The following is a 22,584-nucleotide window of genomic DNA, read 5'->3' as shown; positions in this document are numbered from 1 at the left end:
CCACCACCCCCCCCCTCAGGAAGCCCGAAGCCCCGCAGCTTCCCCCAGCCACTAACGAAACATGAGTCATATTGAGGTTTCACTCATGAACTGCATCAGTCAAGGCAAAGACTTCACAACTCTTTCCTCAGAATTGGCCATGCAGTTTCTTTTTCAAATGGCAAGGATGAGTCTCTTAAAAAGCAGTCCCACCCTTGTGGATATGGCACTGTAGAGTTACCAGTATTTGCCAGTGCTTACCTCACAGTGACATGGGAATTTCTGTCTGGTATTGAGGGGAAAATGGGAAAGATGTCATTTCCCGGGCCACTACACAGAAAATATGAGCAAATACTAACTTTTTTTGTAGACACTTATGACTAGACATGTTTCATTTTAAAGTCACAGTAAATGCAACACGAAGGTTTTAACTGACTGCAATACACTCAAAGTTGTATAGACTACGCTGCTGAGGGACTTTTGGTGGGGTTCCATTGGCGAGGTATCACTAAAGCTGACAAAACCATTCCAAATAGGACACACTGACAGTCGAAACTGGCTTCAAGAAATGGTGCTATGTTTTACATAAAAGGAAAAAGGTGAGAGAGACAATATCCCTCTAAATTCCAGATCCTGGAAAGAGACGGATGACTGGTTCAGGCCCAGGGATATGCAGGTTAACATACGTCTGCCTATACTCTTAGAGTGCAGTGCTATGCGATATCCTTTCACTTGGCCTCCCCTCAAGTCCCATCAGTAAGTATAAAAAGGTGAGGTAGAAGAAAATAAGGGACACTGTGAATTTTCCAGCAACGCTGAGTGTAGTGAAACATTCTAAGAGGTATTTTTGTTCACTTTGTGGTGTGGTTCAAGCTACTCTGCTTTAGAGCCCAAACCTCAAAGTTCAACCCACATTACTGCAAATTTTATGATCAATCTGGGTCCATTATTTTGGTTGCTCTCCATCTCAGGATTTAAATGTACTGGGAGGTCACTTTTGTATTACATTTTTCACTTTGACTAATAGATCTGCTTCACTAGGTGTTAGAGTGAGAGAGAAAAAGCTCTGTCAGTTGCCAGGCAGCACGCATTTAAGGCACTGAGCAGACTTCCTTATGCGAGTCTATTGGTATGACTCAGGCCTCTCCAGGACGCTACTGGGCCAGAAGAGTTCTGAGGAGTTGGTGGTAGAGTATCTGAGAGCAAGACAGCATTGACCATGTGGCTGTAGAAGCGTAGACGAAGTCGAGAACGCTACAAAGCTGGCACTATTTTCCCCCATTTCCACCGCTTATTGAACTCCCTGGGTCTTTTGAAAGAATATGTGAATTATAGGTCATAACTTCTGAGCTGATCAAGCTGTGCTTCAGCGAACAGCAAGAGGTAGCAAGAAGAGTTGTTTTAATCCTTTTTTAAAATTCCTCACTCTTGGGTAGTTCTGGTCCAGAGTGCAAGTTAGGATGGCCTAGAGACTGTGAACTGTGGAGAAGCCATCACTGCATCACAGAGGGGCCTGGATCAGCCTTTCCTTCCCTGGCTCCATTTCTCGTGAGGTGGGAAAGTAAATGCGCCAGATTCCCTCACAGGAGCAAGGCGATGGGACCGAGTATTTAGTTGTGTTGTCCTAATGGAATACAACCAGGAGACAATACATCATACGGTTGAGGCATGATATTAAAGCTACCCTCGTATAACTATGCTTTTGCTGTATTTTCACTAGTCAGACCTCCATACTGAGACTGGTCTAAATTTAGAACAGGAGTGACTCATTGGTGCAAAACTGGATGGGAGCGACTTCTTAGGAACACTTTTGGTATTGCACTGTTTAACTACAGGATGGGTAATAAATCCTGTTCTTAATTTCTAAGCCATGAGAAGAGAGGCCTATGTAGTTCTGCATTGCTGTGCATGGTTCTTCTCTTAATAGCCCTAGTCTCACTCATGAACAACCGCACTGCAGCATGCGGCTATGTTACATGACAGAAAACCTGGCCTCTTTTAGCAAATTTTTTTTCTTTTAAGATCACCAGAAAAGTCAAGATGTTAATTGTTCCACCCTGAACTCACAGTAACAACAAGTAAAATATGATGAAAATGCTGAAAGTGTTGGTTTTGGTCCTCTAAATAATGATACACCTATCAAGATGTAACAGGAGTCATTTGTTTCGTCCTTTCATCTTCCTCTACCAAATATTAAAATTTTTGCTTGGAATGCATTTGTAGTGTGAGCCCAGATTTCTTCTCTCTCAGCTTCATGCTGCATGTGGCTGGATTCCCCTGTGGATTTTGACTGTACAGCATAAACATCAGTGACAGATTGGGAAGTGTCAATGCAGGTAACATCAATCAACAAAATATAAGTCTGTAACACTTCTTATTATGCATGAGAGTAAAAAAGCAAAACAATGGAAATGCATACCATGGTTTAAGCTGTCAACATTTTCCCACCAGAAAAAAACAAAAAAGCATAATTAAAAAAAAAAAAAGAGTAAAATGATGAGTAGAGATTCCTACAACACCACACTATAAGCACAATGCCAAGTTACAACCACAGCACTTGGAGGTCCAAGCAATGACAAGCATACATGACCATGGCCTCCATTAAATAAACAAACAAATACCAGGAATGAAAGAAGAAAAGAAAAATGATACAAAACACTAAAAAAGCAATACTATTTTGTGAAGACTGATATTCTTGGAGGAAAAAATGAAAAAATAGAGAAGCTGCTATAGCCATGAGATTTAAAAAAAAAAAAAATGTCTATGTTTGCCAGCCACATTGCATAACTGAACAGAACGCAGTCACCTGTCTGCTTCCGTTTAACACAGGAGAGATGAGTTGGTCTAGTATATTTGATAGCAGGTTTTAAAATGATTTTCCTGGAGGGAGAGTGGGCCTGAACTTCAGTTTTTTTAGCAAGTTCAGCTTTCTTATACACTGCTATGGACAAGAAAACACAAAAACATAGAATCAGGAAAAAACCAGCAAACAGTTTCATATGACAATACATCAAGTGGCAGGCCCACTGCTCCACAACTCCAACCCGATGCGTCGCTTCTACTGGGGTGAACAAATCCTAAGTCAGAAGAGGGGAAGCACTGGTGCATTAATCTCAGATGTGTTACCCAGTGATCAGTGGGGATGGCTACAATGAAACAGGACGGGTGGAGCAGTGAGCCTTGCACATGGCTTTTCATATAGTTGTACAACATCTCATTAAAAAGCACTACCATTAATACTGTTAAGGTGCACATCATCTACAACAGAGTAACTGGATAGTACTGTACAACAGTAAAAAAAAAAGTATATATTGTAATAGGGAGTGTTAAATGAACCTTTTTTCCTTCTCACTTCATCTCTGGAGAGTGTGCTAGGTTCCTTTTTAGCTATTTTCCTTTCAGGAGTAGAAATCCTGCCTCTCCCAGTTTTAAAAGGTTTCTCTTTTTTATGCTTATCGAGAGATGATCTTCGCAATTCTCTCTCTGCCTTCTCCTCTTTAGGAACAGTCTCTAACTGTTCAGTCATGATGCTCCTATCATCATCTGTAGGATCAGAGCAAATTATAACAACAAACAAAAGATTAGTAACAAATGTTAACAATACTGCGGTGGAGCAGGGAAAAAAATAGTTGAAGACAGAGCAGATGGATTAATAAAAAAAGGCAGACTTTTACCATTTTTCTGAAACATGCTGAGATTACTATTACAACTTATTAAAACTATAATAATTTTGCTTTTTGATCATTATGATTTGGAAGCAAAAATATTTAACAGACAAAACAGAAAGGATAATGCACACCTTGAGTATCTGCCCAGAGACTGTCTGTGTCCATGATGGAGTCATCGATTGTTGTTTCATCTTTGTAATCATCACACGTCTCTGTCTTGTAGTCAGTAAGCAGGATTTCTTCTCTCTGGGGTGAAGCAGGAGCTTCTGGGGAGCCCTCCTTGGGCTCAACTTGCATGTCAGGCACTTCCTCAACCTCCAGCTCCTCTTCAGCCTGGGAGTCCCCTGTTTCGATGTCTTCCTGCTGAGTAGCCGCAAAGCGTACGCTGTGAGAAGCAGATTCACCCTCATCAACTGTTGTCTGCACCACTGTGATAAAGTCATCCTCTACTGTCACCACTGACTCAATAATGCCTTTCAGTTCAGGCAGTGCTTCTGGGCTACCCTTGGCTAGCATTTCTTCAGCAGTAGGTTTCCCAAAGTCTATTTCTGGCGGCATTTCTGAAAGAAGATGCTGTTTATCCTCTTCTTTTTCTTCTTGCCCTACTTCTACCTCTTCTTCCTCATGTTCTTCCCTTTTTGTGGCCCCAGCTGTCACTTCACATGGCAGCAGCTTTTGGATTTCCATAGGTGTCTCAGCTGTATCAGGAATCTTTTCAGTTCCTTCTGCAGGCTGTGGTATGCTTTCCATCTGAATCTCAGCAGGCTCTTCCTGGAGAGGCTCAGCTTTTGGAAGGAGGAGCTCCACAGAAGGCTCCTTTGCTGGTAACTGTGCAGGTGTCTCTTCCCCAGACACGGGAGGTTTTGGAGGTTCTGCTTTGATATCCTCTGGTTTCAAGGATTCTCCATTCAAACTTTCTTGGGCTTGATCATGCTCTCCACTAGATTCATAAGATTCCTCTTTATCAACTGCCTCTTGATGTACCAGATCGGGTTTAGTTACTTTTTCCTTAATTTCTATTTCAGACAGTTTGCTGCTGTCCTTCACATAACTAGGCTCGGTCTTGGAAAGTACATCTGCATCCTTTTCTTCTCTGGACAAGATGGTCTGATCTTTCTGTTGAGTGTCTTTGGATTCAGGCTCTGCTCTTTTAACAGAGGCTTTGTCCTTCCCTGAAGGGAGAGAAACAACCTCACTGATCTTAGTATCTAACTGACTCTGATATTCTTGGTCAGCTCTCCTTGCAGCCACTTCCAAATCATGCTTTATAGCATTGTAATCTGGTTTTATTGGAGCTTCTATCTCAGCTATTTCAGGAACAACACTAAGAGTCTTCTCCTCCTTCTCCATCAACAAAGAAACAGCATCCTTTTCTATTGCTATCTCTGAAGCTGATATTCTGTCATACATGGTATCATTGGTTACATGAACTTTATCAGCCACACTTTCTTCTTTCATTTCTAAGATTGCCTCAGGTCTTGTCTTCTCTGGCTCTGCACCTTTAATGGGATAGACCTCTTTAGAGTCAACTTGATCTTCACTTTTTTCTAGCACAGTATCCAGCTTCTCTTTTTTCTCCTGCTCAAAGTCCCTTGCTAGAATGGACTCACCAGCGGCATGCTGACCTAAGTCTTTTTCACTGAGGAATTTTTCTTTTGATTTTTCAGCTGCTGCCAGCTTCACTTCTATTAAAGACAGGTCGGGAGCCAGGCCACGTCTCAGTTTTTCATCTGTGCCTTCATAAAAGGGACAGGTTTCGCTCGTTAAATTCTCACTGTCCTGAACGGGAGAAGGGAGTGGGACTGTGTACTTATTGAAAACACAGTAGCCCAAGTCTTCTAACTGACTTTCAGCTTTTAGAGTTACATGGTTTTCATCTGTCACAGGTGGCAGGGCTGTGCTGCTGTCTTCCACAACAGTGTCAGAAGGAACTGACTTTTTTTGTGCCATCTCAGCATCTGCACTCATGGAGGCTAATCTAGATCTTGTCCCTGCTAAGTCTAACATTTCAGGCAGGTCAGGAGCCAGGACAGCCCCATTTTTGTAATATTCTTTGGCCAGGAAAGGTGATTCGACCAAAGTCTCAGGCTGGACTTTTTCTTCTGCCACTGCTTTTTCTTCTTCAATGGGCTCATCTTCCTCTCTACTATCAATGGGGAAGCAGGGGGCCTTCTCCAATGCTGGTGTGGTTGCTGGCAAGTAGTCGTCACCTTCATCCATACTTCCACTAGTGTTAGTTAGAATATCCGAAGCGAGGGGAGAAAGATCATGTGCACGACCAAAGCTAAATCCTAGAGCTATTGAATCCAGGCAGGACATAGGCAAGTTAATAGACATACTTCTCTGTTCAATTGCAGATCTCCCCCCAAGTCCCAAGCTCCTGCTCAGAGTTAGGTCATCTTTATTTTTACTATGGAGTTCTCTCTTATCCCCATAGACTTTGGGGTCAATAGTGAACATTCTTTCTGTTGGGGAACTTGATTCTTCAGATTTGTCTGGCGTAAAGCTCTGAGCCAGGGTACTGTACCCTATGTCATGCCCAGGCCCACTCTGCTGCTGATCCAATTCTGTCTGTAATTCTTCCTCCTCTTCCTCTTTGTCTTCAGGTATTAGATGATCTGTCTGATAAGGCTCATACACACTCTCTTTAGTGTCACTTAGCTCATAGTAATCACTGCCTTGTTTCAGAGCGTCTGCTTTGAAGGCTTCCCCTTTCAGAGCAGAGGTTTCAAAATACTTCGACATTCCCGATCGATCCTCCTCTTCTTTCATTTGATGAGGAGCTGAAACACTTGTCTTATCCTCCTTGGTATCTTTTTTAACATCTTTCTCTTGACAAGGTTCTAGAGTAGGAGTCTTGTCAGTGGTTAAACTTGGTGACTCAGGGGCTTTCTCTGTTATTCTGGTTAACTGAGTGGTATCAGGGTGCTCTACTGTTTTCTCAAGGGTCAGTTCATGGCTTAACTTGGCTGGGGGTTCCTGTGTGCTTGGCTGGACCTCCTTTTTCATGTCTACTGTTGCTGGGAGCCCACTTTGGTCCACTTCTTTTTCTGCTTTGAGAATATAAGGTGACTTTTTAGCTTCATCATCCTTTTGAAAGTCTGCTTTGTCTAGGGAAAGTGTCTTAACTTCAGGTTTTGTGGTAAATTTACCATCATCTAATATTCGAGCCTCCCCTTTATCATAGAAGTCATATCTTTCTTCCTCATCACTCTCATCCTTGGTCATGTCCTTTTCCTCCCCCCACGCAGGGATCTTCTGGGTGCTTGGTGTTTTCAGGCCATCTACAGTTACTACTGAGACTTCTTGCAGAGCTAGTGTCCTGTCTCTGTGGATCTGTTCATCTTTAGGGAGGTCTTTGGCAAACAGTTGGTCAGTGGGTTCCTGTTTTGTTTTGGAACTGTCTTTGAGTGGAAGATCCTGGGGGACAGCGGGAGGTGGGCCTGAAGGAAGTTCACTTTTGGCTGCTTCTGCCGTGGGTTCTGATAGCAACAGAGAACTTTCACCATGGCTGATGGCAAGATCTTGGACATCTTTAAGGTCATCTTTAAACTTCATAGACACAATTTGGTTGGATGATGAGGGCACATCTGCAGTCCTTTCTTCTGTTTTGCTCCCTTTAGGCAGTTCAGAGGGTAAGTCCTTTTGTTCTTGAGAAGCAGGAGGCTTGGCAGCAGGTTCTGCAAAACTGGCTTCCCCTTTCTTTTGTGAATCAATTTCCAAGATCTGTTCTGACAGAGGTGAAGGCATTTTTTCTTTGTCTTTGCTCTGTGAATCCTTTTTATCTATAGCCTCTGTTTTTGCTGGCTGTGGAACTAAGGCATCATGTTTAGGTTGCTCACCAGTCTTACTGTCTTTCCCAGATTCATGTTGCTTTGTGTCTAATGGTTCTGCTGTGAAAGGGCGTGCGCCCTCCTGGACACGGAATTCCATCTTCGTGGCTGCAAGTAAATCTGAAGTAGTTTGTTTGGGTTTTATAAGAAAATTACTTAAAGCACTTACAGGCAGGCAGTCATGTGACTTACAAAAACATCTTGGTATGAATGAAGGAGAGGGAGAAAGATGCAAACATGCAGCAAGGCCATCCACCTAGAAATCTGCTTTAAAGTGTTAAACCCTGGTTTCCTTTCAATATATGAGGTTTTATAGTGAAAATGTGAGTTGTACACATATAAATATGTGACCACTGAAATGAGATGATTTCATGTGAATTCTTAATCTTCATGGTTTGTATACAACAGTAAAACCACAAGTAATCCTCACTTCATTGGTATGCTTTGCTGGACTCTGTAACTTGTGTTAGCTTTGAGTTAGTAAAGTCTGCAAGATCAAGTCCAATCAGTAGTATCTTTGTGTGTTGCTGACATTTCAAACATATGTAGCTATACATTTCTATATCTATTTTACATTTTTCTTCTACATGCAGCCTAAATTAAAGAAATAATGCATATAAAAGGTTTTGCAAGTGTCAGAAGAGGCTGTTTTTTTAATTGTACCAACTTTTGACATTTACTCTTTGGCAAATGACAAAAATCTCACTGCTGTCATGAAACTGGTATGTGTAAATCAGCAACAGAGCTGCTATTAGTCCCACATCTTTAAAGTCTGGTCTTCAAAATGGCCAGCCATCTTCAGCTGTAACTGAAGTCAAAGAATACTTGGCATGTTTCAATGACTGTAGATAAGGCCCTAATTAAGTTAAGTTGAAACTAAAAATGCTACTCTTGCAGTCTGCCACTATATTTTTAGGGAGTAATACCTAGTTAAGTTTTTTTTATACATGCTCTGTTAATCATTAATAGCTTGTTCTTTTTTTAATATCCTATGGAAAATAATGATTCCTATCATATGGAAATCTTCTTATCATGGAAAATATGAAGAGAGATACTGCAGAATGTGGCAGAACTTTCTGCAATAATCTGTTAAAAAAGTTTTATGAGTTTTTTCTAAAGCTTGTTACAAGCAGCACTGGGCCAACTCTGAATCTCCTCATCTCTGATTTAAAGTCCATGGAGCCATCTTTTTGCTCTGATGAATCTGAATTTTTTAGAACAATTAGTATTAAAGTATTGGTCCTTCTTTAAATATTCACATATGTTAACATTTAGTCAAAAAACCAACTGCCATTCTAAACTCTACAGGTAGAAAAACGAGAGGTCTACAACTACAGTAATTTTGCTCCTTTATGTATTTACATTTGGTGACTTACTTGCAAACTCCATGAAGTATAAAAACATCACCATTGAGCTGATGTCATCCTCGTTTCACAGAAATTAACCAGCTAGATACCTACTTTCTTTATGTATCCTACTGTGCCTCTTACTGTAGTGCAAATGAACAATACCAATGGCATCAAAACATATTCTGACTGCCAAAGGAATTTAACATTCTTTAGCTGGGCCAGTCAGAACACTAGCCTCCCAAATGCAGCATTTCTTAGCCAGGTAGTGAATGGGTACATCACCACTCCATACAATGTGTCTTTACACCTTCTTGCACTGGCTGAAGAGAAATACCATTAAAAGGAAAATCTTGAAGCCTAGTTCTTACGTACTGAAAGACAATTGATTGCAGTAAATATTTTGTTCAGTAAGCAGATCAGAACTTCACCCTATGCACCCAATCCTAAACTTCACTATGAAGGCAAACATCCCAGTGGAAGTGATGGAGGTTTTGCCTGACCAAGGCACTCCAGCAGGGTTAAACATTTGTAATAAGGTAAGACACACAAAAAATCAGAGTTCTGGCAATGATCGAGGAGAGGAGGGGTGGACTGCAATGAATGGCAAGGATATGACATAAGAAGCGATAGCTTTAGGGAAGCTAAACCAGAATGCACTGAAGCACACACACACAAAAAAAACCAAACAAAAAACCCGCACACTGCAAATGAAAACATTTCTACAGTTTAAGCTCTTTATGTCATAGTCAAAGTCAAGAAATCTACTTTTTGAAAAAAAAAAAGCAGATGAATCTCTGCACCAAAAAGAAAACAATATACATAGATTAGCAATGTGACTGGCAAACACATCTGAGATGAGGGAAAAAGGCTTTCGCAGAGGAATCAGCTTAGCTGCAAAGCGTATTTTATCATGGCAAAGTAAAAAATCAGGAATCAGCCGCAGTGGTGGGAAACCATGTTGTCATACAGCACCTATGCAATCATATTATCTGCTACACACTCTTCAAGCATAATAACAAGAGCAGTCATACTAATAAATGGGAAGAACAGGAAAAGAAGCAGCCTTGGAAAGCACTGGAGAAAGCTGGAGAAGGATTCACTGGCAGCAAACACATGCAAACCTAAGGAGGACACACCTTCCTCAGGCGAGGAAGGGGATGTGCCTTTCAGGGGCGTTTCCGCCACAATGGTTGTACTCTCCCTGCTGGATGCCACGCTTGGCACTTTGTCTTCACGACACACTTTGGCCTCCAAACCCGAATCCGAGTGACCCTCACAGAGGCCCTTTGCCTGGTCCGAAGGCTCAATAGGCCCATGCTCTTTCCCCAGTTGCTTCCCAGGAAGAGCAGCAGGTTTCGCTTCCACAGCCATCAGACTCTCTACTGGTTCTTCTTCTTGGGGATGGAAAAAGGAGGCAACATCAACACCAACAATAAACACCAAGCACACAGCTCAACAGGACTGCTTTTGCATAACACTTTCAGCTCTGAACGTGTTAGATTTAAGTGTGTCAAAGGACTGCTAGTATCCAGCCCATTTTAGTCATTGTGGAACTGAATTTTCCTTAGGGAAAAAACCGAACCAAAACAAAAAACCTATCTCCCCCAGAGAAGCATGTTTATGCTGTAAGATGAGAGCTGAAAGTGTTTTACAGGTATACCTCTCCCAAAGATGACTGTAGGTCAGATATTCATTGCAAATGGAGATGGTACTGAATGATGGATGGCCCTGACAACACCAATACATCAATGAGCTCAAAGTACACTGGTATTTTTCTGATAAATGTGCTGTTTAATCCAGTACGAGACATTCAACTGAGGTGGAGGAAGGTATGAGGCATAAATTTCTTTCCACTAACCTTGGCAATACTGACTGCTAAATGCCAGCAAGTCAATCTATCACATGGATCCTGGATTTGGCAAAATATTGAGCCACTCCCATAAGTCTTAATAAGCCTTGTGCATAGCTGATAACTAACGGTTTCAGAAGAATTCAGCCAAGATTCCTACACTGAGCAGGTTTATAAACCGTTTCTCCCTTAGACTGCCTGACATCTGAACTCTGTATGTGAAAAATCACAGATTTAACACAAGGACTCTTCATTTTCTTTTCTGATTCCCCACTAGCCCCCAGGCTCCTCATCACCAATTAAGTCAAAGAAACCAATGAGTGCAATATGACTATTTGTTCATCCGAATTTCTAAAACCCTTCACTCGGCGTATGGGCTGTTAGGATCAGTACAATAGTATCAAGAGTAGTCTTTACTCATGCCATGGCAGAAGAATGATTAGCAAAGTTTCCATTCAGGACTGTACCCCAGCCATTGCTACTCAGACAGAATATTACTGTGCCCTGTTAGTATCCCTTCTGATAAGAAGTCAGGATTAAGTGTGAAACCTTTGATTCAGCAACATACTTAAGCAGCTGACCAGCAGCCATACTGCAGTCAACCTGATGACCCCCCTGGGATTAAAGTGTGTCTCACGTTTAAGGACTTTGCTGAATCGGACTTAGAACAAAGTGGTTTCTTGTCTGGAAGTGGCTGTATCCAGCCTCTTGGTATTAAAGTAAAACCTCTTTACAAGGGCTTGATTTTTCTCCTGAGATTGGCCTGGTTAAAACCAAACCATCAGGCATCCACTTCAGTTATGGCCTTTAAAAAATTATTTAAGGAACACAAACACTATTCAAGGCTGAGCAAATAATTATTATGTAAAGTACAACACATTATTAATAACATATAAAAATGTAATTAAGGTTAGATACTATATCTTAAATGAACAGAAGCCAGAAGACTCAGAATCAGAACTGGACCGATGCCTGAGTGTTACAGGGATATTTACACATGGGCAGATTATAAAAGCAGCCTGGCAGAACAGCAGGTGTCCAGCTACAGGAGGCCCTGACTTGAATAACTTGTTTTACTTTCCTTTTTCCGATTTTATGTAGTTTTGTATGTGCATCCCTTTCAATTAAAAATTTTTAAAGAAAGCCTCTCATTTTACTCTGAGTAATTTCAGGTATACACCTCCATTTCCTGAGACACTTCACACAATGCCACATGATTAAAACTAATTACTCACCAAAGTAGAAGTTATCCGTGACTTAATGAAGGAAACCTACAGACTCCCTTTGTGCAGCAGACCCTTTTATGCCAAACAGACTGCTTGCTTACAGGCAGCAAGTGAAGAGGGCTGTTTCATAATGCCTATCTTTTCACTGATGGTCCAGCTTATTTCCCTTTGTTTTTCCTCACAGATGTTCTGAGATCTTACACTTTCATCAGAGGTAGATGCCTATGACTGAAAAGGAAGCCCATGAATTAACCAATCCAGGAGTGCTGTAGGTACAGCTATAGGCACCCAGCTATAGTAAGGCTACTCCTGTGATTTTTTGTCTCCTCTAACTTCAGGCAGACATGCTGACATTAAAAATCTTCAATTATTAGCATTGATCTCTTTCTGGTGCTGTTGCAGTATTAGGCTATATTATCCTGTTAATTCTGAGCAACTCTGGTTTTCTTGAAATGATCCAGTGAGCAATTTCAGGTATACACCTCCATCTTCCTGAAACACAAACCTTTAGAGGACTGAGTACTGTTTTTAACTTCAGCTCCTGTGTCCCAAGTTAGTCAAATACTGTGAGATGAAACGTGATCTATTTTGTCTTGGAAAAAAAGTCAGCATTCCTGTTAGTCACTGAAATAGATTCTCCATTGATTCCTCAAAAGCCGTTTCACTTTTATGTAACCCCCACTGATAAAATAATACTCACTCATGTGCTCAGGCCATAGAAAAAGGCGGTACAGAAACACAGTACCAGTAAACTTTTTTTTTTCTCCTTGTTTGCAGTCAGCTGACACAATGTTAACTGGGTGTATCCACAAAACAACTGGAGATCAAACATGACCCAATACTGCCTGAAGTCACCTGTGTATACTGGGGTAAAATTGATTTCCTTTGCCTACTGGAGAATTAAAGACCTTCCACTGCTGTCTTTGGTATAGACATGGGTTTTTTCCCCATTGTGTTAACAACTGTCTTACCTCCAGTAACAATCTTTTGGCCTACTTTGCACACTGTTCTTGGCAGTGATTCTCTGGCACAAAGAACAAATTAGCTTATGCTTCTTTTAACTAGCTGCTCCTTTTGCTTCTTCTATAAGCCAGGCCAGTAGACCAAGAACCCTGATTTAAGCAGGGACTGTGGTTTCACTGACCCCAAAGTTGCATTCATTGCTCACGCTGCAGCTTCACTTTGAGATGGAGAGACTCTGGAGGGGCGTCACTTCCATGTGAGGAGAAAACACAACTAGGTTTCCCTCCCCAGAAAGCAGCAATCCCAGGCACATATATAATGGAATGGATGGCAGGTGGGTACAGGGGAAGAGGAACAAAATGGGACCATGCTCAGTTCACCTTCATCATGGCCCAACAAGACCTCTGTGCTCTTCACTGTGGCACTGGGACGTGTACTAGAGCCAGTCCACTCCGAGCTGAACAAAGGGTGTTCATAGTACTCCTCATCCGAATTGTAGGGCTCATCATCGGGCACAGACACTGAAATGGAGGGGGCCAGGTGTTTACGCCACTCCCTGCTGGCAGCAGGCCCACAGCCTGGGCAGTGCTGTAGCGGTCCCACCTTATCCTCGGCCCCTTCATCTACAAATAGACACACACAGACAAAAACTGCAAGACAGACAGACAGACAAAGAAAAAGACAAGACAGGATGGATGCACACACTAGCAACACCAGCCACTATGTCATACTGCAGAGCAGATGAAATCAGCCAGGCTACAGGTTAATGCACGATGGAGGAATGAGGCAGCTATGCATTTTAACACATGGGCCATATATGTGGCGTTTCCTACCGTGTTTATGAACATTGGAACCCAACTGTCAGAATAAGTGCATTTCAAAACCATATGCTCATTATTTAGAGGAATATATATTGTACACAAATGACATCTCACAACTTGCACTGATACTTGTATGTATTATACAGCTGACTGACTGCATTAAAAACCTCTGAGGTATCCTGACACAATTGTATCCTTTGTAGTCATCATGTGAAGTACTTGAAAGTGTAAATTTTAAAAAGTCCTTTAATTAAAAAGCAAACCAGCTTACACTTTGGTCAATGGTGGTTTTATTTCTCAGTTGTATCTATTTCAAACTTCCCCACTTTCTTCCTTTCCCTATAAATAAGTAACATTTAAACAAAGAAGGAAAAAACCCTTCCCCAAATTGCTAGCTACCTTTTTTCCTGATAAAGGCCACATAAAGCTGCTCACAGCAATCTCTGTTAGTCCTATATTTCACACTGTTGTGTCATGTTTCTGTGGGTGAACTAGCTCCCACCTTGGCGTTTGCCAATGCTTTGGAATGACAGCTTTATTCACCCGTCACTGTAGCATCGCAGATAATCACAAAATCACCTCAGCACTACACCAGCTACTGATGGCTACAGGGAGGGGGAGCTTGGGTTTGGTTTTGCAAGACAAAGAAAAATAATACAGTCCAATAAAAATGTTTGGCCTACCATCTGATCCTTACAAACCTAAAGGGGAGACTTGAGAGCTCGTCTAGGGTAAGGTGCCCTCTCACCATGAATAAAGGTATGAAAAACTAAATATCTAGTACTAGAGAAAATGTTTAAGCCCATTCTCTGTGTATGACAACTGGCAGTTTGATGAACACTACATTCATGGGGTGCCTTCAGCAGCTGCAGCTATCCCATTGGATTTCCTGTTAGCTTCAAGAACAAGTCCATGCCCGGTGTCCCTGGCCTTTCTCTAGGCAATTACAACTTAAAGAGTTTCCCCAGAGCTTCCAAAACTTTCCTCTCAGATCCAAAACAGAGTCAGAAAGCAAGGCTTTAATACAGGCAGCGTACCAGGTATTAACCAGGTCTCTGTGTGTGACCCGAAAACAAGACAGCTCATGAATGCTGCTGTAACTACCATTACCCAAGTCTTGGAAAACGATTTTTATCCATCCATATCATCTGGTGACATACTGTGACCAAACCCATTCCATCTATAAGAGCACTAAGCTTCTTCCTGGCAAATAACAGCAAGTTTTAAGTTTCTTTCTATAGCACACCATGACAAGACAACATCTGTGTCTTTAAAAAAATCACCCTCTGCTTTCTGCAGCAACATGGCAGCAAGTGTCCTGTAATGTAATGACATGTATTTCTTCCGCCTGGGAAAAGAATGCTGTAGTATCAACCCATTCAGGCTCAATCACCCACAAAAAGGAAGAAAAATTACTAATCGATGGCAATATTAGTAGCTCCAATATGTATCATTGTGCTGCATAAGGAAGATTATCCATGTTCAAGATTTCGTGACAGCCCTGAAGTTGGCCAGGACTAAAGGTATGCTATGTGCACCTATGCACATACACAAATACCACCCATGAAATTGTTCTCACAATTTCTTCCAGGGCACAAAGAGTGCCTGAACCACTGACAGTTTAGTTGCTTCGCTCTTGTAGTGGAATCCAAACCCCAGATTCAAGGGTTTATGCATGCTTAAAAGAGGTAGGTGTGGAAAGATTAAGCCGGCAACCTGCCTCTGCCAAGCAGGAAGCTCTGCAGAGCACTGCAATAGGAAATGCCAAACACAGGGCTGAACCTGAGCTTCTCACCTTTCCCTAGAACTTAAGAGCCAGCAGCAAGGTTGCAGGGGAGCCGGCAGCAAGGTTGCAGGGAAGCATCTTGATCCACTTGCAATGCAGAACCTGTGGATTTCTTCTCCATAGAAGCTTCTACAAAATTCAATGACAGATTTGAGGGGGCTCACGGTTTGCAAAAGGCTAGTTACAGGGGGTGAGGACACGTCTCACGATGCGAGAGATCAGGAATCAACTCCCTCCTAAACTGGAGAGGATTCAAAACTACAACTCCTGCTTCTTTGCAGGGTGCCCTCACACTACTCTTATGTATTACTGTGGACAAGAGTGGAAAGGGTTGACGCAGTTGCTCTCTCTTCTGCTGGAACTGGGACATTGTGGAGAACAGAATGGAAGATTGATACAGTCAGAAGCAGAACACGGAGAAGGAGGATGTGCAAAAGGGGAGGTTCTCCTTCCAGCTGTGGGTCATATTTATCCAGGGGCCCTTCAGAAGTAAAATGCATCAACAAGAGTGAAGATGAAACCCGAGGACTTCTCTATACTGATGCAAACAAGGCTGAAAATTCCTTCTTTATAGGCTCTGAATGGATTGTAGGCAAGAAAATAAAGGTCCTGCCTCTGCTCCATAAAACTACAGGAACTGACAACAGTAACAATGGTTAATATATATTATTGTGAAGGTGTAAAATCATTAGGAGTGCAAAGTCTAGTATTGTTTGGGGCTGTTATGTCTGTAGCTATTACAGATTTACATTGTTTATCAGATTTAATAAAGATATTTTCAAAATTACTGCAGATAATTTCATTAACAGGATAATGATATCTTTAAAGGAGGATATGCTTTTACTTCAGCAACAAGAAAAATCCTTTCTTTGTTATTTTAGTCCCTTCTAATAGTTCTTTTCCATCTCAAAGCATGGGAAAAATCCCCAATGTATTCTAAAGTCCAAGATTAAAATCACTTCTCACAAGGCTAATTCTGCTTTAGCTTCCAGGTATCTTTTGAAAATGCCTTTCAAGAAGTAATTTTCACTGTAAATAGATCCATTTTTACAGGACACTTGGTTCCTTTCAGTTTGCACAATATTCTTATTTGGTACATAGAGCTTAACCTGAAATGCCTATTTCAAAGTGGAAGACAGTCCATCAAAGGCATCTTTCTATCTTGTAACATTTAGAAAAATTTTTACATGAAGACGTTGTTGACCATTGTCAAAAGGCACAGAGCACAAAAGAAATGCCAAGTTGGCAGGAGAATACCATATCAGCCCTGCATGACCAGACACACTGATAAAAGAATTAGACAGTGCTAGGGAAAATTTCATTTCCTGAGCAAAATTAGGTTACTATAGTTGAAATAAATGAAATAATTTCAGTAAGGCAAATTAGTTATCTTACCTTCTGCAGCAGTAAAAAGGGACAGGCTCATTTGAACGTTTTTCTGCAGCCAAATGAAAGAAAGAAACCTACACCCACTGACTCCTTTATCTCATGAAATACACTTGACCCACAAACCTCTCTGTCTTTTCTACCTTTTTTTTTTTAATTTGTGTTTGCTGCATGGCTGGCCACATCCACCTTTGTCATGTCTACAACAGTGATTTCCTTCCTACTATGACTGAAGGAAGTCTTTTTTGGATTCAGAGCAATGCGACACACACTGACAAGCGCATTAGGAAAATGTTCTAAGAGAAAGGGAAAAAAGGAGGTCTGAGGTAGAGACACACACGAAGTGCTCACCTTTTTTGCTCAACAACTGTAGAATTGGGTTAAATTCATAAATTGTATTCTACTGAGCAGAAAGACAGACAGACAATGTAAAGGTGCATGAGGATGGATAGCCAGATGGTATAGGAAATGAAGGTTGAAACAAGTACAGTAAAATTGGGTCAAACCCTATTGAGGCAAACTCTTCTGAATGGGAGCTTTGCCTGAATAAAAATGACAGGTCTGGCTCACTCAAGTCATCAAAAGCTCAGCTTACCCACAGAAAATAAGGACCACATCTTCTAACACTGGGCAGAACACAAGATTTTTACTATCATTAACTACATTGAATTGACAACGCTGATATTTTGGGAAAAAGCAACATAATATACTTCTGGTGAAATTTTTTTCCAGAAGTTCCTTCTGTTCATCAACCAACTCCTCTGCGAATTCCAGTTTCAGAGCCGGACATAAACAAGAAGCTTCCAGCAGAGTGCATTAATGACTCAGCACATAATTTCTGTCCATACTTCCCTTACAAACATACACTTTCAGGATTTACACAGGCCATCTGCTCTGAAAAATGAAGAGCTGAATCAAAATCTTGTCATGGAAGTGTCTCTTTTGACTAATGTTAAAGGAAATTATTTGAATGTTTTTAAAAACTGTGGCATTGTGTAAATCATCAAAACGTCTCCCAAACACTGACCTTTCAGTCCTTGCAACCACCCCTGCGGGGCAGGTAGGTAAGTGCTATTATATTAACTCAATTCTACGTGCAAGGAAAGAGAAAAACAACGATGTTAAGTGACCTGCTGAGTCACATGCACAGCTGGGAACAGCACAGTCTGGTAGTTCATAATAACCTCGAGTTGTATAGTGTTTTGCCACCTTCTTGTGTTAATAAAACTAGCAAAATGGTTTCCATTTGCTTAGGGGGCAATCTACAACCTCCTGTCAATTAATCAATATGAGTACTTTATAAAATCCTAAAATACATGCGAAATAACACTGCCGATAGAAACAGTATGCAAAGCTAACCCTCAACTAAGATTGTATCACATAAGAACCTTGACATTGGCCAGAAGAAGCAGCCCTTTATTGTGATATGAAAAATCAAAAAGCATATGCTGAACTAGTCAAGTGAACTATATATTAAAAAGTAGTGGTAAAACCCTGGTAACAATTCTAAAAGCCTTTGCTAATGCCCTACTAGCTTCCTTTTCAGTTAGTAGTTTTGATTGCCATTACCTCTGGGTGATGAGTCTAGGAACTGTTGTACTATTTTTTTAAACAAACAACGTGCAGATGTTTTTTTAAAAAAAACAACAATTAATCAAAATTTTTTATATTGGTTACTACCCATATCCAGTAGCTATTTCCAGTACAGTGGACTGACAAATGTTGTTGTTAACACAGCCTGTAATTGCATTATCTCAAAAATGACCACAGGATGGAACATGCCTAATTGCAGCGTCCTGATAAACCGACAGTCAGACTAAGTTAGCACATGAAATAGGAACTGTCCACTTGCAAAATTAATAGAGGCTCTGTGTTAAAATACCAACAAAGTTTGTACAGCAGATGATAAGAAATTATTTTCATGCACTTATTTAACAAAAAGAAAGAAAAAATGCTACAAGAAAATCCAAGGAGGAAATCAATGGACACATAAAAACGCTGTTGACATGGCAGAGTTCAATGGACAGTCCCCTGGAGATTCTGAACCCAAATCCTTCCCTCATATCCACATGGTATGGCTCAGTTTTGACATATTGCTGTCTCCCTATACTGATGGCCTTGATGCAGCAGTCTTGTTCTGTTGAACAAAGCACTGGCGCACATGCTTACCATCGTGACAACTTCACTGGGATTTAGGCCTCTGCTTAAAATTAAGCCAACACTTAAGTTCTTTGCTGGAGGGGATTTTAGCAGGAGGAAAATGTAGTGATCATGGGCTACTGAAATTGAACACTCATTGTGCAGAACAGAGTAGAAATTTGCTTTGTGAGACTAGAACTTGACTCCTGCACTCTGTGTACAGAACCCTCAATACACGTAGGCATTGAAGCATGAATTACAGGTTGAAGACCAAAGAAATGATCCAACTCTGAACCTCTTTGCTTTCATGCATTTAAGATTCCAAAAACAAAGCTAATGGTAATTAAAAAAAGCAGCCAAACAAATCCGAAGAAAATAAAGATGACCCATACTGAATCATAGTTTTGGTGACCACATTGGGACAGCACACATCTTGGCTCATATTGCATATAACAGATAAAAAGTTGAGCATCATCATCTTTTTTTCTTTAATATGGATGTACTTAACATATCCTGTCAGTTACCTCTGTGCCTATGTGTCTACCTCATCCATGCACTGCAGCTGGTTTGCAGATGGGGAGTTATTGCTGGGGAATGCCTTATCTTTTCACATGAAGCTGCAGAAAGTATCTCCATTTTCTGATTCCCCCATCCTTTAGATTGATGTCTCATCCCTCTGCTGACAGCTGTGCACTGCAACGTCCAGGAGACCCTTACCTTCCTCCAGAGCTCCAGTCTGCTCGGAAGCTGGCGATGGAGGTGGGGAAGGAGGCAGGTTAGCTGACTCTTCGACTGCTAGAAATCGAACAGTGAAAACGAGATACAGCAATTAATTCCCGGGAGACCTGTGCTTGATACTGCAGTCAGCCTGTTCTGCCCAACTGAGAGAATTATTCAATGGGGACTTGTGCCTAGTGGGTTTTCAGATAGACCCTTTCAGAATACATGAATTTTTAAAGTTATAATAAAAGATTTTTTTTTTTCAGATGGTATGAATTATTTTCAAAATTCTGGTCATAGAGTACAATACAAAAATCAAGTACAAAATTACCTTTTAAACCAGTATTGCCACTTAGAAAACCTTCAGTCAACCAAGGCAACAACAATAAAGCATCTGAGCATGAGACATTTTATAAATTCACGCTGACTATCAGAAACTGGCATCCAATCTCTTCAATTTACCTTGAGTACATGAACAAAAAACAATCTGCAAGCTTTTTTGTTTCTTCTGTTGAGTTCAAGGTTAATCACAGAATACATGCAAATATTGCTTGTCTAAATACAAAAGACATCAGCATAGGGAACTTACGTCAGCCATGACATAATAGTGATTCAGCTGAGCAAGGTGCAGTGAAATCTTAGATGCACTTAGATTAGGTTTTCAGATTCATTCCCAGTCACGAGACTAGATGCCAAAACCAGATGATGTTTTTTTCAATTATTTCAATTAAAGTATGATGAAATCCTAAACAAACTGCTTCTTAAATGAACTCAGCATAACCTCTGCATCTGATTTCATACCAATCACTTTGAGAATTTTTTTCTTTAAAGACAGATCCACTACCAGGGCTTAACCAATGTTTAAAAAAAAAAAAAAAAAGTAACAAATCTGTTTTAACAGATCTGTCTTATAAACGGCAGATCTCAGTTTCTGATTCAGGGCTTCTTCCCAAGCACAGAAAGGCCAGTTTTAAATCCCCAGCAGAATTTACCAGGCCTCCTCCCATTGATTTCCATGTGGTTTGGAAGAGACCCTTATGTGACTTGTCCTTAAGATGTGCTGTCCAGGGACAGAGTATTTATATCTTCATCACAATGCAATTCTACCCGCGCTTATTTAACAGTCACTGACCACAGGAACTGTAACACCAACAGTTGCTAACTGAAGACATACTTCTCAAAATATTTTTAAAATGTCTTATCTAACTAGATGGAACTGAATATCCATTTTGCCTCACCCAGGCGCCAGTGAAGCAATCTGTGCTTAAATATATACAAAGTGTTTTGCAGAATTGGGGTGTTCCATGTAAAATTCAGTCTCTGTAAAGAAGGGAATTACCAAGCAACACGTTTCCCTGCTGCAGTTCAAAATTAGTTCAGTGAAGCAAAAGACCTTGGGAACCAAATTTCCAACAAATATTATAAATTACTCATTGACTTTAATTCCTTTCTCAGCAGGGTCCAGCCACTGTACCAAACAAAGCAGAGTGCCTGTGGGGAAAATACCACAAGGAATTATTTTGATTTGATCACAGTGCAGTGATCACGTGCAGTCAGCAGAACTTATCCTGGGGCAGGCTTGCAAGACTTGCCCTACCTCAGGATGGAGTATGGCCTTTGGTGTACATGTTTTGAGCTACTGTGGAAGTTTTCTGGCAGGGAGGAAGCACTGTAGGTACGAATAGTTTTTTATATATATAATTTACTTTATATCTAGTTTTTTATATACTTTATATACTTTTATATACTTCACTACTTTTTTATATAGATATATATACATACTTGTATTTAAGAGAGACATTTCACAGAAGAGCCAGCAGGAGGATGGGGGCACAGCATCCCATAGACCAATGGCAGTGGTGCCATTCCCAGTCTGGACCACTGGCATTTGCTTCTACCACATGTAACTCCCTCTCCCACAATCTCCCCTCATCCTGCCCGGCTGCTAACCCCTCTCCCACCCTCACCTGGTGTGCCCCATTCCTCTCTGCTTCCTGTTGAGGTGCTCCTCCTCCATCTTTTTGAGTAGCTACCACCCAACCAGCAAAGCTTCACTTTATTTTATATGCCTCTCCTCTAATCTTTCCCTCTTCAGACATTAATGTTTCTCTCTCACGTTGTACATGGCTGAACACAAAGGGGCTCTGAGCACTGCTGGGTCCCACCAAACACAAACGACAAAACCGCTACCACCGATTACATTCACAGCTGCACCGCTCAGGAGTCAGAAACCAGGTGGAGAACTGCTGTTAAAGGAAACCGTGAATGAGACAGTCATAGGGCCGTGAAGAATTGGGGCAACAAGGATACCGCTATTATTACATGGTTCCAGCATTTATCCATTGGTGCTGCAGTTTACCCATGACCATAATCCTATGTGAATACACAGGTGTAACTGTTTTTTGTAATATACATACATATAACATTTGCAGACACAAGGATACTTTGAACATTCTTTGTCTCATTTTACCTAAAGGTAGTGGTCCAGGCTGATCTTTGTGCTGGGCTTCTTTTTCCTGTTCACCTTTCACGACTGCTACAGCTTCAGCTGTTACTACTTGTACTATCCTCGCAGACACTTCTTCTGTGGCAGCAGCAAGGTTAGAAAAAACAAAGAAAAGTATGCTAATGAGAACAATGTTTTAAGATTATAAAGATTAGCTTAAACAATAAAAAATGGAGGCTGTCTTAATCCATTTTTAAAAGGTAATCTTTTTTCCTGAAATATAAGCAGATCATAGAATCACAGAATCATTCAGGTTGGAAAAGACCTCTAAGATCATCGAGTCCAACCGTCAACCCAACACCACCATGCCCACTAAACCATGTCCCTAAGAGCCTCATCTACTCGTCTTATACCTCCAG

General features: G+C 41.0%; 1 protein-coding gene across 1 annotated transcript in view; it reads right to left on the bottom strand.

The window, feature by feature from the left end:
• Positions 1–22,584, bottom strand: part of MAP2 (microtubule associated protein 2) — a 188,895-nt gene that overhangs the window by 26,331 nt on the left and 139,980 nt on the right. Inside the window, exons 5-6 of the mRNA XM_009281067.1 lie at positions 22,190–22,303; positions 19,717–19,794 (exon numbers count right to left, since the gene is read on the bottom strand). Of these exons, the coding sequence (XP_009279342.1) occupies positions 19,717–19,794; positions 22,190–22,303 (192 nt within the window). The remainder of the gene's footprint in view (positions 1–19,716; positions 19,795–22,189; positions 22,304–22,584) is intronic.

This window comes from Aptenodytes forsteri, unplaced genomic scaffold, assembly GCF_000699145.1.
Source record: "Aptenodytes forsteri isolate BGI_AS27 unplaced genomic scaffold, ASM69914v1 Scaffold340, whole genome shotgun sequence".
Lineage (NCBI taxonomy): Eukaryota > Metazoa > Chordata > Aves > Sphenisciformes > Spheniscidae > Aptenodytes > Aptenodytes forsteri.
This window is presented reverse-complemented; position numbering and strand designations above follow the sequence as displayed.